The sequence below is a fragment of the Cynocephalus volans genome, chromosome 11, assembly GCF_027409185.1.
Source record: "Cynocephalus volans isolate mCynVol1 chromosome 11, mCynVol1.pri, whole genome shotgun sequence".
NCBI classification, from domain to species: Eukaryota; Metazoa; Chordata; class Mammalia; order Dermoptera; family Cynocephalidae; genus Cynocephalus; species Cynocephalus volans.
This window is the reverse complement of record NC_084470.1, coordinates 53,676,645-53,694,415: the sequence shown is the minus strand read 5'-3', so window position 1 is coordinate 53,694,415 and position 17,771 is coordinate 53,676,645. Positions and strand designations below refer to the sequence as shown.

Sequence of the window (17,771 nt, the reverse complement as noted above, 5' to 3'; positions counted from 1 at the left end):
GGACCAGACCTAATCGCATGAGTCCTTTAAGTCAGAGTCTAGAGGTCAGAGACAGAGGAAGCCAGAAAGTGGAAGCAGCAGAGGCATTCTCCTGCAAACTGCCATGCTGTAGAGAGGACAACATGGCAGGGAACAGTTGGTGAGCTCTAGGAGCTGATAACCACCCCCAGTCATTAGCCTGCAAGAAAATGGGGATCGCAGTCCTACAACCACAGGGAACTAAATTCTGCTAATAACCTGAACAAGCTTGGAAGAGGATTCCAAGCCTCAGATAGAAGTCCCTTTCTGACACCTTGATTTCAGCCATGAAATCAAGAGAGAATCCAACTAAGCCAAGCCTGGACTTCTGACCTACAGAAACTGTGAGATAATAAATTTGTGGGGTGTGTATGTTTTAATTGTGGTAAAATGTATATACCAAAAGTTTGTCATTTTAACCATTAAAAGTACACAATTCAGTGGTATTAATTACATTCACAATTTTTTTTTTTTTTTTTTTTTTTTGTCTTTTTCGTGACCGGCACTCAGCCAGTGAGTGCACCAGCCATTCCTATATAGGATCCGAACCCGCGGCGGGAGCGTCGCCGCGCTCCCAGTGCCGCACTCTCCCGAGTGCGCCACGGGCTCGGCCCTACATTCACAATTTTGTATAACCATCATCACTATCTATTTCTAAACTTCTTCATAACCCCAAACAGAAACTCTGTAACCATTAAGCAATAACTTCCCATATCCCACCCCCAACACCCATCCTCTGGGAGCCTCTATTCTACTTTCTGTTTCTATGAATTTGCCTATTTTATATGAGTGGAGTCATACAATATTTATCCTTTTGTGTCTGGCTTTCTATACTTAGCATAATGTTTTCAAGGTTCATCTATGTGGAAGCATGTACCAGAACTTTACTCCCTTTTAGGGTCAAATAATATTCCATTGTATGAGGGTACTTCAAAAAGTTTGTGGAAAAACAGAATTGGAAGATGATGCAAACCTTCCCATGAACTTTTTGAAGTACCCTGTATGTATATACCACATTTTGATTAGCCATTCATCTGTTGGTGGACATTTGCGTTGTTTCTACATTTTGCCTATTGTGAATAATGTTGCCATGAACATTGTTGTACAAGTGTCTTGAGTCCCTGTTTTCAATTTTTGAGGTTGTATACCTAGGAGTGGAATTGCTGGATCATACGGTAATTCTATGATTAGCTTTGTGAGGAGCCACCAAACTTTTCCACAATGGCTACACCATTTTATAATCCCACCAGCAATGGATAGGGTTCCAATTTCTCCACATCCTCACCAACACTTATTTTCTGTTTTTTCAGTTATTGCCATCCTAGTAGTTTTGAAGTGATACCTCACTGTGGTTTGGATTTGCATTCCCCTTATTGGCCATTTATGTATCTTCTTTGGAGAAGTACAAGTCTTTTGCCTACTTTTAAGTTGAGTTGTTTTTCCTTGTGTTGTTGAGTTATAGGAGTTCTTTATATTTTCTGGAAATTTTATATTGTTTTAAGACACTGTGGTAACTTTTTACGCAGTGATAGAAAACTAATACATTTACTTTATCATTAACTGTGAAATCAAATTTTTTAATAAACTTATGGGAAGCTATCTGGTTTCTTTCATTTTTGATTTTTTTAAATGTGTTTTTTTATTTACTTTTTTTTATCATACATGTTTGTGAGGTACAGTTTGTTGTTTCGATACATGTATGTAAAGTATAATGATCTAATCAGAACAGTTAGCATATCACTTAAATATTTATCATTTCTTTGTGATTGTAACATTCAAGATCCTCTTTTCTGGCTATTTTGAAATATACAATACAATATTATTATTTATTGTCACCCTAGGACTAACTGTAACTTTGTAACCTTGCAGCCGTCTACCAAACTTTCCCCACCACCACCACCCCCCCTTTCCCTACCTCTGGTAACCACTATTCTACTCTCTATTTCTCTCTTTTTAACTTATTTTTCTTATTTGACCCATGATAATTACATATATTTATGGAGTATAGTATGATATTTGGGTACGTTCATACTGTGTGCAATGATCATATCAGGGTGCTTAGTATATCCATCACCTCAGACATTTGTCACCACTTTGTGTTATTAGGCCGCACTCTAACCAACTGAGCTAACTGGCCAGCCCTTGTCACCACTTTGTTGTTGGGACATTCGACATCATCTCGACTAGCTATTCAAAGATACACAGTACTTTGCTGTCAACTGTCTCCCTATATTACTGTAGAACATTAGATCCCATTCTTCCTGTCTCTCTACTATTTTGTAATCACTGACCACCCTCTCCCCATCCCTCCCCTTCCCCCCACCAGTCTCTAGTAACCACTATTCTACTCACTACTTCTATGAGACCAACTTTTTTAGCTTCCACCTGTGAGCAAGAACATGTGTTATTTCTTTCTCTGTGCCTGGCTTATTTCACTTAACATGAATTTCTCCAAGCTCATCCATGTTGCTGCAAATGGCAGAATTTCATACTTTTTTATGGCTGAGTAGTATTTCATCGTCTATATATACCACATTTTCTTTATCCAATCATCTATTGTAGGACTTTCAGATTGGTTCCAACTCTTGGCTCTTGTGAATAGAGCTGCAATAAACACGGGAGTGCGGGTATTCCTTTGACTTGTTGATTTCCATGCCTTTGGAGATACACCTACTAGTGGGATTGCTGGATCTTATGGCAGTCCTATCTGTAGAACTACTTGTAGTGGTTTGAGAAATTTCCATGAAGTTTTCCCTAATGGCTGTACTAATTTACATTCCTGCCAACAGTGTGTAAGAGTTCCCCTTTTTCTGCATCCTCGCCAGCATTTGTTATTTTCTGTCTTTTTGATAATAGCCATTCTAACTAGGGTGAGATGATATCTCATTATAGTTTTGATTTGTAGTTCTCTGATGATTGGTGATGCTGAGCATTTTTTCATGTACCTATTGGCCATTTATATGTATTCTTTCAAAAAATATCTATTTATTTCCTTTGCCCATTTTTAAATTGGATTATTATTATTATTTTTTTACTATTGAGTTGTATGACTTCTTTGTATATTCTGGATATTAATACCTTGTCAGATACATAGTTTGCCAATATTTTCTCCCATTCTACAGGTTGTATCTTTGCTCTGTTGATTGTTTCCTTTGCTGTGTAGAGGTTTTTTAGTTTGATATAATCCCATTTTAAAATTTTTGCTTTTGTTCCCTAAATTCTTTGCCCAAATCTGTGTCCTGAAATGTTTTCCCTGTGTTTTCTTCTAGAAGTTTTATAGTTTCAGGTCTTACATTTAAGTCTCTAATCCATTTTGAGTTTATTTTTGTATATGGTGAGAGATGGGGGTCTACTTACATTCTTCTGCATATAGAGCTCCAATTTTCCTACCACCATTTATTGAAGAGACTGTCCTTTCCCCAATGTATGTTTTTTTGACTCCTTTGTCGAAAATCAGTTGGCTGTAGGTATTTTGATTTATTTCTGAATTCCCTATTCTGTTCCATTGGTCTATGTGTCTGTGTTTGTGCCGGTATCATGCTATTTTGATTACTATCACTTTGTAGTATATTTTGAAGTAAGGGAAAGTGATATTCCCTGCTTTGTTCTTTTTGCTCCATATTGCTTTGACTATTTGGGGTCTCTGGTCCCATATAAATTTTTGAATTGTTTCTTTCTATTTCTATGAAGTATGTCATAGGCAGTTTGATGGGAATTGCATTGAATCTGTAGATTACTTTGTGTAGTATGATCATTTTGACAATATTTATTCTTCTAATCCATGAGCATGGGATGTCTTGCCCTTTTTTGGTCTCTTCTTTAATTTCTTTAATCAGTGTTTTTTAGTTTTTATTGTAGTAGTCTTTCATCTCTTTGGATAAATTTATTCCTAGGTATTTTGTTGTTGTTGCTATTGTAAATGGATAGCTTTCTTGATTTCTTTTTCTGTAAGTTCATTGTTGTATAGAAATGCAACTGATTTTTCTATGTGATTTTGTATCCTGCAACTTTACTGAATTTGTTTCTCTGGTCTAGAATTTTTTTGGTAGAGTCTTTAGGTTTCTCTCTGTATAAAATCATGTCATCTGCAAACAGGGACAACTTGACTTCCTTCTTTCCAATTTGGATGTTCTTTATTTCCTTCTCTTGCCTAATTGCTCTGGCTAGAACTTCCAGCACTATGTTGAATAGAACTAGTGAGAGTGGGCATCCTTGTCTTGTTCCAGTTTTTAGGTGGAAAGCTTTCAGCCTTTCCCCATTCAGTTGTGGGTTTGTCATATTTAGACTTTATTTTATTAAGATACTTTCCTCGATGCCTAATTTATTGAGTCTTTATCATGAAAGGATGTCGAATTTTATCAAATGCTTTTTCTGCATCTATTTAGATGATCATGTGGTTTTTTTCTTTCATTCTGTTGATGTGTTGTATTACATGTATTGATTTGCATATCTTGAACCATCTTTGCATCCCTGGGATAAATCCCACTTGATCATGATATATATGATCATGATATATAATCTTTTTTGTGTGTGTTGTTGGATTTGATTTGCTAGTGTTTTATTGAGGATTTTTGTATAATTTGCATCCATGTTCATTAGGGATATTGGCCTGTATTTTCTGTTTTTGTTGTTTCTTTGCCCGGTTTTGGTATCAGGGTAATTCTGGCTTCATAGTATGAGTTTGGAAGAATTCTGGCCACTTCAATTTTTTGAAATAGTTTAAGAAGTATCAGTATTAGTTCTTCTTTAAATGTTTGGTAGAATTCAGCAGTAAACCCATCTGGTCATGGGCTTTTCTTTGTTGGGAGATTTTTATTACTGATTCAGTCTTTTTACTTGTTATTGGTGTATTTAGGTTTTCTGTTTCTTCTTGGTTCTGTCTTGGTAGGTCATTTGTATCCAAGAACTTATCCATTTCCTCTGTTTTCATATTTATTGGCATATAGTTGTTCATAACAGTCTCTAGTGATCCTTTGTATTTCAGTGTTATCTGTTGTAATGCTTTCATTTGCATTTCTTTTCTTTTGTTTTCTTTTTTTTTTCTGACTGGTAAGGGGATCGCAACCCTTGGCTTGGTGTCGCCCTCAGCGCGCTCAGCCAGTGAGCACACCGGCCATCCCTATATAGGATCCGAACCTGCGGCGGGAGCGCTGCTGTGCTCCCAGCGCCGCACTCTCCCAAGCGAGCCATGGGGTCGGCCCTCATTTGCATTTCTGATTTTATTTATTGGGATCTTTTTTTTTCTTTGTTAGTGTGGCTAATGGTTTGTCAATTTTGCTTACCTTTTCAAAGAACCAACTTTTCATTTGATTAATCTTTTGTATTGTATTTTTAGTCTCAATTTCATTTATTTCTGCACTGATTTTTGTTATTTCTTTTTGTCTACTTATTTTGGGTTTAGTTCTTTTCTAGTTCCTTGAGGTGCATTGTTAGGCTATTTATTTGAAATCTTTCTATTTTTTGATATAGGCATTTATTGCTATAAACTTTGAGCATAATACTGCCTTGGCTATATCCCATAGGTTTTGGTATGTTGTGTTTCTGTCTTCATTAGTTTCAAGAACTTTTTTGATTTCCTTCTTAATCTCTTCTTTGACCCATCGGTTGTTCAAGAGCATGCTGTTTAATTTCCATGTATATGTAAAGTTTCACAAATTCACCTTGCTATTGATTCTAGTTTTATTTCATTATGGTCAGAAAAATACTTGACATTATTTCAATTTTTTCTTTAACTTGTTGAGACTTATTTTGTGACCTAACATATAGTCAGTCTTGGAGAATGTTCCATGTGCTGATGAAAAAAATGTGTATTCTGCAGCTGTTGGGTGCTCTGTATATGTCTGTTAGGCCCATCTGGTCTATGGTGCCATTTGAATCCAATGTCTCCTTACTGATTTTCTGTCTCAATGATCTATCCAATGCTGAGAGTGGGGTGTTAAAGTTCACAGCTATTATTGTGTTAGTGTCTATATCTCTCTTTAGATCTGATAATATTTGCTTTATATATCTGAATGCTCCAGTGTTGGGTCCATATATAATTATAACTGTTGTATCCTCTTGCTGTATTGATATCTTTATCATTATATAGTGCCCTTCTTTGTCTCTTAGTACAGATTTTGATTTAAAGTCTGTTTTATCTGATGTAAGTATTGCTACTCCTGCTTGCTTTTGTTTTGCATTTGCATGGAATATCTTTTTCTATCCCTTCACTTTTGGTCTATATGTGTATTTGTAGTAAGGTGTGTTTCTTGTAGGCAGCATATTCATTGGTCACGTTTTTTCATTCATTTAGCCAGTCTATGTCTTTTAATCAGGGCATTTATACATTTACACTTAAAGTTATTATTGATATGCTTGGTCTTACTCCTGTCATTTTGTTAATTGTTTTCTGATTGTTTTGTGTACCCTTTGTTCCTTTCTTCCTCTCTTGTTGTTTATCCTTGTGGTTTGGTGTTTTTCTGTATTGATAAAGTTTAATTCCTTTCTCTTTCTAATTTGTGTATCTACCCTACCAGTAAGTTTTATATTTTCAGGCATTTTCATGATGGTTGTTATTGTTCTTTCTCTTCTACATGTAGGACTCCCCTAAGCATTTCTTGTTAAGGCTGGTCTGGTGGTGATGTATTCTCTTAATTTTTGTTTGTCTGAGAAAGATTTTATTTCTCCTTCATTTCTGAAGGATAGCTTTTCTGGGTATAATATTCTTGGTTGGCAGGGTTTTTGGGTTTTTTTTTCTTTAAGTACTTTGAATGTATCATCCATTGTCTCCTGACATGTAAGTTTTCTGCTGAGAAGTCTGCTGTTAGTCTAATGGGGATTCCCTTATAAGTGACTTGATGTTTTTCTCTTGCTATTTTTAGAACTCTCTCCTTGTCTTTAACTTTGGATAGTTTGACTACCATCTCTCTTGGAGATGACCTGTTTGGGTTGAATCTATTTGGGGACCATTGAGCTTCCTGGATTTGGATGTCTGTATCTTTCCTAAGAGTGGGGAAGGTTTCAGCTATTATTTCATTAAATAGGGTTTCAGTATATTTTTTGCTTTCCTATCCTTCTAGAATGCCCATAATTTTTATTTCTTTACTTTTTCTGTTTTTCTATATTGTGGAATAGTCAGAATAACAAGAATGATCAGTGCCTTGGAGGTTAAATAGAACTTTCTTCGGAATCTGTCTTGTCCTGATGTCTTTTTTGGAGATAGATCTTTGACAACCTTTTTTAAAGTTCACATTTTATGTCTCCTTTTGAAATATTAGTACATCCTCTTGATTGTTAAGAGAATTAAATTAAATAATGCTTACAGAGTACCTTAACATAGTACCTGGCACATGGAAAGTACTCAAAAAGAGTTAGCTGTATTATTGTTATAAGATTTTTGTTCGTATCCTGGAGTTCAGGTATGTCACCCAGCTGTGTCTAAGGGTGTGTTTTGGTCCATTTTGTGTTGCTGTAACAGAATACCACAGACTGGGTAATTTATAAAGGAAAGAAATTTATTACTCACAGTTCTAGAAGCTGGGAAGTTCAACATCAAGAGGCCACCGTCTAGTGATGGCCTTCTTGCTGTGTCATCTTATGGCAGAAGTCTGAAGGGCAAGAGAACAAATGTGCATGCATAGGAGGGGAGAGGGGACAAACTTATTCTTTTATCAAGAATCTACTGTGATAACTACCCCACTCCTGAGATAATGGCATTAATCCATTCATTATTTAATTAGTCGCCTCTTAAAGGTCCTACCTCCCAGCATTGTTGCATTTGAGATTTAGTTTCCAACACATGAACTTTGAGGGACACATTCAAACCATAGCAGGGTATGCCTTTTTTTGTAATCCCACCTGGTACCCACTGAGCTCTGTTGATCTGAAAAACTCAGGTATTTCTTTAATTCAGGGAAATTTTATTCTTTTCTCACTATCGCTTCTACTATACTTTCTTCTCTCTTTCTTGAATTCCTGTTGTTTGGATATTAGATCCTCTGGCCCTATCCTCGATGTCTCTTACCTGTTCTCTAATAGCTGCCATTTATTTGCGTTATTTTACTCTGTGTTCTGGGATAATTCCCACAGTTGATCTTCAAGATCACTGATTTGAATTTCACCAGGATCATTTTATTTTTCAGTGTTTCTGCTGATTAAGTTCAGAAATGCTTTTTTTTTTTTTTTTTTTTTTTTTCCTTTTTCGTGACCAGTACTCAGCCAGTGAGTGCACCGGCCATTCCTATATAGGATCCGAACCCGTGGCGGGAGCGTCGCCGCGCTCCCAGCGCTGCACTCTCCTGAGTGCGCCATGGGCTCGGCCCAGAAATGCTTTTTTAAAAATATTTTTAAGAGCTCTTTCTCACAGCTTTTTTACAATATTTTTCAAATCTCACTGAGAATTTACTAAAGTATTTTAAGAGTTCTGCCCCTCCTTTATATTACATACATGTTTGTTTCTTGATTGTTTTTCTCTCCTACAAGGCAGAAAGTTCCATGAGAATGGGCACCTAGAGCAGTGCCCAGTACCTGTGGGAAGTCAGGACATGTTTCATGAATGAGTGAGTGGATGAATGAATGCTGGAGTAGTGTGGCCTTCTCTCAGGATTGAGGCCCTCTGAGGAAGGGTCACAGCCACAGCTGAGACACAGTGAAGGTCATTCTACATGAGAGCTGTAGAGACCAGGAGTGTTTTAAGCAGGAGAGTTGTGGATGAAAAGGATTCATGCCACTCTACCCCACCTAACCTAACTGCACCAGGCAGTTGTGTAAGTCCTCATACCTGGCATATTTTCAGGGAGGCTGAGCCTTGGGGCCCAGGATATCAGCTCCAGGGGCCATCACTGCTCAATCATCTTGAATGGCTCCAGCCACCTTCCTTCCAACAGGCCAGGCAGATGAGGAGAAGCAGCTTCACCTTTTTACCACTCACTGGCCTCTGACTGACAACTCACAGAGGGACTCAGTCTTCTTATTAACTTCTATTAATTCAGATACAGGGCCGGAGTCTCCTTGTTACCACTACAAACAACAGGTGGAGTTAATTTGGATATCAATACCAAGTCTTGCTCTTCATCCCACCTCATCCTATTATCTTGTTCATACATTTATAGACACAAATAGGTAGGCATGGAAATTTTGTTATTTACTGATTTTTTTTTTTTTTTACATAAATGGCATTATATTGTATGTATTCTTGTGGCACTTGCTTTTTTTCACCAGTCATATGACTTGGAGATGATCACGTTTGTACACACAGCTCTACCTCATTCTTTTTCAATGCTAGAGTGGTGCTGCCCAGTAGAACTTTTGTGATGATGGAGATATTCTGTATCTGTGCTGACCAATGTAGTAGTCATTTGCCACATATGCCTTTTGAGAACCTGAACTGTGGCTAGTGTGACTGAGAGACCAAATTTTTAATTTTATTTAGTTTTCATTAACTCTAATTTTTTAAAGGGAATCTGTTTCTCTACTTTTATTTAAGGCAATTTATAAGCTCAGACTACATCTTTTTTTTTTTTTTTTTTTGGCCTGAATTTTCTTGTACCTTAAACTCTGAAGCAAAAATTCACTCAAAGCCTCAAAACTTTCCCTCAACAGCCTTCCAAGTTGTTTCAACTCTAATAGCTACATGTGGACATGAGGCTGGCAGCCACTGTGTGGGACAGCACAGCTCCATCATACTCTGTCATATTCCATAGTACAAATATGTCACCACTTATTTGTCTTTCCCCTGTTGATGAGCCTTCAGGTTGTTTTTGGTTTTTGCTTTTGCAAATAAAGTTGCAAAGAACATGCTTAAACATGTTATGTTACTAGCTGTGCACTGTGTTAGCAGTTTTATACTGTTCAAAATTGTTGCCATTCTGTTCCCTTTTGACCTTTCACCACGGTGAAAAAGACCACTTCCTCCAACACTTTAAATTTCAAGGCTGCCACTCTGATTTGCAGGTGTGTATGTAATCCTTTGCTTGGGTTAGATCACAGGAACTCCTGAGCTTCTAGAAGAATCTTTAGTATCACAGAAGTCTGAAATGCCATACCTAGCCACAGGAAGAACCTAAGCCCAAGCCCCAGTGAGATTAAACAAATCTTTCATGGGAAATAACCACATAACAAGGTCTTCAAGGCCCATGAATTCATGATAGGCATATAGAAAACAAAACAATAAACAGACAGAAATCACTAACTCCAGGAAAAGCAAATAACTAAATAAGAAAAAATACATAAACATTAGTGCACTATATGTCTCATTGGATAATTGTACTAATGTACCCACTATGGTAGACAGGATTTTGGCCCCCCTGCCCTTTGCTCCCTGCTATTATGCCTGTGAATGCTTTATGTTACATGGCAAAAGGACTTTGCAGATGTAATTATCATTATGGACCCTAAAATAGGAAGATTATCCTGGATTATTGGGTGGGTCCAATCTAATCACTTGAGCCCTTAAAAGCAGAGAAATTTCTCCATCTGGGGTCATTCAGAGAGATACTGCAGAAAATGTCAGAGAGGCCAGAGGGATTCAAAGAATGTAGGGATATCCAGCTGGCTTTGAAGACAGAGTGGGCAGGGTGGCCACTAGAAGCAGAAAATAATCCCCAGCCAACAGGAAGCAGGGACCTCAGTCCTTCAACTACCTGGAAGTGGATTCTGCCAACACCCTGATTGGGCTTGGAAACAAATTCTCCCCCACAACCTCCCGATAAGAGCCCAGGTCAGCCAACACCTTAATTTCAGCTTGCTGATCCTGGAGAAGAAAAACCAACTGAGCCTGCCAGACTTTTGACTTATAGAACTGTGAGAATAAATTTATGTTGTTTTAAGCTGCAAAGTTTGTGGTAATTTGTTATAACAACAATAGAAAATTAATACATCACCTAATATTATTTCAGCCAAAAAGTGGAGAGGTGATTCTGTTTGGTAAGGGGAGAGTACTAAAACAAAACTAAATTCTTACTTTGCATGACAGGAAATCAAAACATTATATTTAAACCTTAAAAAAATAGCAGCATAAGTGTCTTTAGAAATATGATAGGAAATATTCAAAGAAACAGCTAAAAGTGTTATGCGTGGTTGCTTCTGGAGAGCAGGAATTGAGAGTGATGGGGCTGGGGAGGGGCTGCCAATTTTTTCATTTTAAGTTGTGGAGAGAACTATGTGATTTTTAAATGCATGTTCCTGTGTTCCTGCAAAGAAAATAAAGAACAAGTCCTATGACCACCAATGGAAGGATGTGCTCACCTTTCTAAGAGCCTGAGAAGGAAGGGTAGGGGCTGCCTCTGCCTGCCAACGGGTGTGGCAGCCCCTGCTCTCCAATCACCAGGGTGGAGGAGAGCAACAGCAAGCTCCTGGAGTCAGAGAGGAAGCTGCAGGAGGAGCGGCATCGCACCGTGGTGCTGGAGCAACATCTGGAAAAGATGCGCCTAGAGCCCGGAAGGGCGTCAGCCCCGCAGAGAGCAGCCGCCAGGAACAAAACAGGTAGGGGCCAGGGCAGGGGTCCCAGTGTGGGGGTGGGTTGATGGAGGAGCCAGTCAGCTGCACTATTCAGCCCCATCAGTGAGAGTGTGGGAAGCAGAGCCTCCAGCAAGGTGGAGCTCCGCCTGCCCCTACTGCTGGCTGTCCTCTTCCCCTGACCTCCCATTCAGAACCAGGAGCCCCAGAGCTCCATTGGCCCATGTGGCCCTGGCCCACCCACCCCCTCATCTGCCACCCCCACCCCAAGCTTCAGTCCTCTGTTTTGCGCTGACTTTGCTCAAAGTTGCTCACTGGGTAGAGCTGGTCTGCTGGGAAGGTTAAAGCAGCAGTGGCTGAAAGGGGAAGAGGAGTCCCTTTCTGCAGGAGTCCCTTGCAGCAGTCAAGCTTATACACGCAGCGCTGAAGTTGCCTCTCCACAAGCATGGGGACCCACGTTCCTTCTGTCTGGTGGCTCCACCATCCTCAACATGCAGCTTCCATCTTGTGGTCTGTGGTGGCAGCTTGAGCTTACCCCCACCAGCAGCGGGAAGGGGAGAAGGGAAGGAGACAACCAGCTCCTTACCCTTGAAGGTTGCATGTGGCACTTCTGTACTTATCCCACTGATCAGATCCTAGATGCAGGAACACACCCAGCTGCATAGGGAAGCTGGGAAATGCTGTCCTTAACTAAAAGGTCTATTGCTCTAACACACTGGTTCTCAAGCAAGGTGGTCTCCAGACCAGCAGCATCAGCATCTTGTGGGGCTGGGGCGAGCTGAGGCACAGGATGCCAGAGCCAGAAACCATATCTGGGATGGCTGACTCCCGGGGAGGAAGACTTTTCAGGGGAGGTGGGGGGCCAGGCCTGCCTCCCTCAGACATCTCTGCCCCAACCCCTTCCAGGCTCTGGAGCAGAGGTGCTGCTGCCCTCACTGCACCATCTCTCAACACCCCAATACTCCTCCCACCCCTCCCCCAGCCAACGACACTCAGACCCTTGTTCCCAGTGCTCAGCCCAGATAAGGTCAGAATGTTTCAGAAGGACAGGCCAAAAGTAGAGCGTTCAAAGGGGGTTTGAGGGCACCTGCTCACTCTTCTGTCACCAGCATGCCCAGGACTCTAGGGAGCCTTCCAGGAGCTACTGGGAATCCAAGCTGGGAAGGGGCCCTGAGGCTTAGACCTGAGGATCCTCCTGGGCCCTCAGGAATAAGCCCTCTAGGAGTGTGGTGGCTCCAGGCCTCAGGTTGTCCTCCTGCTGGGCAGCCAGACTACCAGCCAAGGAGAGCTAAGCCATGGCAGGAAAATCACTTTGGTCCTGCCTGAGAGAAAGTGTCCATGTGGCCTCTGCCACCTGCTGGCCTGTGACATGAGCCAAATACTGCCCCTCTGGGGAACATAGCACCACCACCTTCCCCCTACCCCCCAGCCAATCTGTAAAATGAAGAGGCTGGATTCTGCAATTCAGTCGCCCATGGCAGTTCCACTTCATGAGGGAGACAGACATCTGAGCAGAGATGGAGGACAGGGTAGGGGATGAGGCATGCCAAGCCCTGAGGGAGGAGCAAGTGCAAAGGCACTGTGGAGGGAGCCTGGCTGCAGGCTGAGGAGCAGCACGGAGGCAGTGAGGCTGGAATGGAGAGACAGGGACGGGAGTACAAGGTGACTTCAGGGAAGTCGTGAGGTACCAAGGAGGTGGTCTGATCACAGGCTCTTGAGGGCCAAATGTTGATTCATTCAGGCCTCACGAAGTTCTGGAAGCAAAAACTATTATCCTCATTTTACAGGTGAGGAAACCAGCTCAGAGAGTCTGGTCGTTCACCCGAGGCCACACAGCAGGGTGTGAGAGCCCAGTCTGCTGAAGCCAGATGATTTCCTGTGGGCCACACCACCCCTGAGGGCCTTTTCAGCACAGAGGTTTTCTGATGCTGTGATTTTGCCCAAGTTCTCCATAACTTGGGGTCTTCTTTTTCTGAGCATTCTGTGACCCCTGACCCCAGCCATCCTGGATCCCCTGCTTCCTAGTGTGAAGCTGCTGGCCTGGATGGGGACTGGTGAGGGGACCCAGGGTGTGAGGGCATGAGATGCAGTGACAGCCTAGACTTCAGCTCAACCCGCAGGCCGGACCTCAGGCCCAGCTGACTTCTCTTGTTGGAAACAAATTAGCAGAAACTCGCAAAGTGTAAAGATGGGGACGGTGAGGTGAGGAACCTCACTGGTACAAAGCAGGCAGAGTCAGTGCTGTAGCAGAGACCAAAGCCAGGGTCAGGGGATTGCAGAGTAGGCATCAGGCAGGGCTTCTGGCGGGAGGTGGCCGTGGTCCTGTGCCTTGAAGGAGGTGTAATGTTTCACTAACTGGAAAAGCAGGAGGTGGGCAATGGGGGGAGGAGAAGGAGAGGGTTAGCACAGGGCTGTGGCCCCATCACAGAAAGTGGCTGCTACTGCCCCACAGGTCTGCCCCCCTCTAACGCCAGGCACAACCCGACTGGGAGTGAGAAGAAGGACCCCTCCTCTGCCCCGCTGTCCAGTGTGCCTGTGGAACCCCAGATGGAGGAGCTGACCACCAGGTGCTTCCCTGCCCCATCTTCATGAAAGGGTAGAGTTGTCTGGAAGGAGGAGCTTCCATGGGCAGAGGGACTGTGTCCCTCCCCCTTGTACCTTTGACTTCTGTTTACCTGGAAGGCTGGTCCTGCTTGGTCCTGCGGTCTAGGCCTGCAATTCGGGGACTGGAGGGCAGAGGGGCCCAACCATGACCCTGATGACATTATAGTCCCTCGAGAAGTTTTGTCAAGCATGGGTTGCTGAACCCTCTTTTCTCACTCAGTTAAACCTTTTAGTATCAAACGCAGCAATGGGAAAGGAAAGAAGGGGAACTTCTACAAATTCATACTCATCCTTGAGGCAGCTGACATTGTTGGGAGCTACTGGGTCCCAGGTGTAGGACTGTGGGGGGGCCCAGAGAGGAATTCCTCAGGGTATTTCCCCAAGGGTCTGTGGGAGGAAGGGATGAGTCAGAGAGAACCCTGAGCCTGAAGGGCAGCCATGCTGGCAGCCCCACTCCCAGGGCCCTCTGTATACCCATGCACACGTGTGTGCCAGCTCGGGCCACACTGAGTGCTGTCTCCATGTGGTCCAGGCTGGCCATTCAGGTGGAGGAGAACAAAATGCTGAAGGATGCCCTGGACAGTGCCCTGCGGGGAAAGGAGGAAGATTTCCGTATGTACCACGAGACCCTGGGCCAGGTGAAAGGTGTCTTCCTGCAGGCCCTGCGGCAGCAGAAGGCAGACAAGCACTAGGATGGTGGCCCAGTGCCAGCCTGGGCAGGCAGGGCAGCCTCAGGTCTTGAGAGGACGAGGCTCTGTCTGAGGACTCCGTCTGCTCCAGAAGCCAGTCCAGGGCAGCCAGCTCGGCCTCTTCTCTCGAAGAGGCTCCTTAAGGGTGACCAAAGGCAACATCTCAGGCCAGGAGGGCCAAGGAGAAGCCGTGGTGTAGTGCTGAGGGGACCCCGGCTATGGCAGGGCAGGAGGCTGAGCAGCCCATTGACATCAGTGAGAACTCTGGGACAACAAGCCAGTTGTAAACAGAAGATGCGGTCTCTCGGGCAAGTGCTCATCACCCCGGTGCTAGGGACTAGCTGGGGACCCCCCTGCATGCCCACGTGGTTCCATACATGCAGGAGAGCCCGCACTGCTGCAGACTGGGCGCATCCCCCAGGTCACCCAGGCCCACCCCGCCGCCACACCCCTTCTGTGGCCATTCCCACCCGCCATAGACTTGGGGCACCATGCTATCAGCCACTGCATCGGCCCACTCCTCACGGCTCTTCCTCAGATGCAGAGCCTCAGACTTCTAATAATAATTACTGTTTTCATAATCACCGCAGTTCACAGTGAGTGCACGTCTGCTATGGAAACCTGACCCCATCTAGTCCTCTAATAACCCAGGGGATTGTCACCCTATTTTACAGATACTGGGCTCACAGAAAGAAGCTGAGCTAATATTTAATTCTGGTCTGCCTGACTCCAAAAGCAGGGTCCTCCAGTTGAGCAGATTACCCCAGGGCAGGTGTGCCCCCCCCCACTGCTGGACAGCTCTGCCCCAGCCAGCTGCTCCAAAAGGCACCTCCTCTTGCTCCCAAAAGGCTAACACTGGTGGGTGTTGGGGGTAGAGGGCAGAAGTGGGGCTGGGCTGGGGCTTTGGGAAGAAAGGTTTGAGACAGTGGGTCCAGGTGAAGGTATGGTGTGTCCCCTCACCATGGTGAGCTGGGAGGGCTGCTGCAGGGGGGCCCTAGGAGCCCCCAGTCCTGTGACTGTCTCAGTCTCACCCCCTTTTGGCTGCAGCTACAGCCATAGGGACGGATGGCCCCAAGGAGGGTCACCTATAGCCACACACCCTAACCCCAGACACCCTGGCCACACCTGTGCACACACAAGCCCTCACAAAGATGCAGTTGCACACAAATGACGAGATTCAGGAGCAGGCAACTGCACACGGAAGCACGTGTGCACACATACCCAGGCACAGATGAGCATGCATGCCTGTGAGTGTGGACACATTCTTACGTGTGAAGACAGTCACTTGTGTGTTGTTTGTGCAGTGACACACAAACGCAGGTGCACATACAGTGGAACATCCCCTCCCCCAGGAAAATCCACCTGGGGCTCCTGGGAGCCTGTCTGTTCAGGCCCTTGTTCAGGGGTGGGGCTGTGGAGGGACCCTGGGCTGACACCAGCTCAGAACTTCTGCCCCTGTATGGGATAACCCAGATCCAGAGACCCCACAGCAAGGGGGAGCGAAGGCCAGCAGGCAAAGAGTGGCCAAGCGCAAACTCTGAACACCAGACTGAGTAGCCAGCACCTTCTCCTGCAGGACTGGGGAGACCCAGAGGGTGATCTGAGTGTGTAGGGGTAGAGGCTCTGGTCCTCAGTGGAGTCTCTGAGAGTCAGAAGCAGCCACAGGACCTGCCATCCTTCCTCAGGGCTACCTCAGGGAAGTGCAGGGGGGTGTGATCCACACCCTGACCACTCCAGGCCCAGGGCTGGGTAAGTTATTTAACCTCCCTGAGCCTCAATATCTTCATCTATAAAATGGGGATAATGGGGCCGACCTCGTGGCTCACTCGGGAGAGTGCGGTGCTGGGAGCGCAGCAGTGCTCCCGCCGCGGGTTTGGATCCTATATAGGGATGGCCGGTGCGCTCACTGGCTGAGCATGGTGACAAAAAATAAATAAATAAATAAAATGGGGATAATAATAGAAGCCTCCCTCAGAGGGCTGTTACAAATGTCAAAGAATAACCCAAAGACATTAAGCTAATTACTAGCTCACTGTTTACTTCTATACAGGACATGTCCCCTTAGACTGATTTCATCCCACAATGATAAAAACAGGATTTATATAAGAGAGAGGGAGGATAAAAACTTTAAAGCCAGGCACAGTAAATCTTGTATGCACCTTTTTTGGGTAAACTGATTAGCTGGCATCTTGCAGTGTGGTCAGTCAGGGCATTCAGGCCTGGCTTAGGCCAGCTATGGATACAAAGATGAGTGTTTCAATTTACACATTCTACAGGCAACCTTGAGAGCTTTGCTTGGTCCCTGTCACATCTGCTGAGGCCTGCCACCAGCACCCCCAGCCTAGTTTGACTCGGTCTGCTCCATTCCCTCATTAGAACCTTCTTCAGTTTTAGAGTTTAAAAGTGTCATGTGCTTAGAGCAGCTGCTGGCACACAGTAAGCACTCAGTAAACATTAGCTCTTAGTATTCCCTCTATTAGTTCAACAAATACTTGCTGAGCAGCTCCTCTGCCCTAGTATGGAGGTCCTGATCTCCAGGAACTCCCAGGCCAGCTGGGGAGAGGGACTCATCACAGGTCACCATTCATTCAGCCAGTCCACCACTGGGTAGTGAGTGAGTGACAGCTGCATGCCAACCTCTCCAGGCCTGGGAGTGGCCTGGAGGTGAATCTGCCTTCTTCCTTCTCTCAGGGAGCTCCTAGTCCAGTCAGAGAGGCATGGGAAATGGAGGGCCATGATGGGGCCGAGGGGTGGGGGAAGGAGATACAGACAGACTTCAGCACCACAGAGCCTCCCCCAAACCCCACCCTCATCCCTGCTGCAGCTCCCAGGCTCCATTCCCCGATCTGGGTGGGGGAGGGGCTGTCAGGGAGCCATGTATCCTTCACATCTCCCTGAGATAAAGGGGCAGGAAAAAGCACAGGAGACCCTGGGAAAAGGATTTTTAAGGGAGGTGGGGGTTTTCAAAAGGGCCAAGGACTGGGGCTTTGAGGGATCTAACCTAGGTGGGCCAGGTGTGGAGTAGGG

The 17,771-nt window shown here is 44.3% G+C and overlaps 1 protein-coding gene across 1 annotated transcript in view; it reads left to right on the top strand.

The window, feature by feature from the left end:
• The window catches only part of CCDC13 (coiled-coil domain containing 13), a 52,285-nt gene extending 37,538 nt beyond the window's left edge, over nt 1-14,747 (top strand). Inside the window, exons 14-16 of the mRNA XM_063115282.1 lie at nt 11,324-11,478; nt 13,904-14,018; nt 14,588-14,747. Coding sequence (XP_062971352.1) covers nt 11,324-11,478; nt 13,904-14,018; nt 14,588-14,747 — 430 coding nt within the window. The remainder of the gene's footprint in view (nt 1-11,323; nt 11,479-13,903; nt 14,019-14,587) is intronic.
• Nucleotides 14,748-17,771: the final 3,024 nt, after the last annotated feature.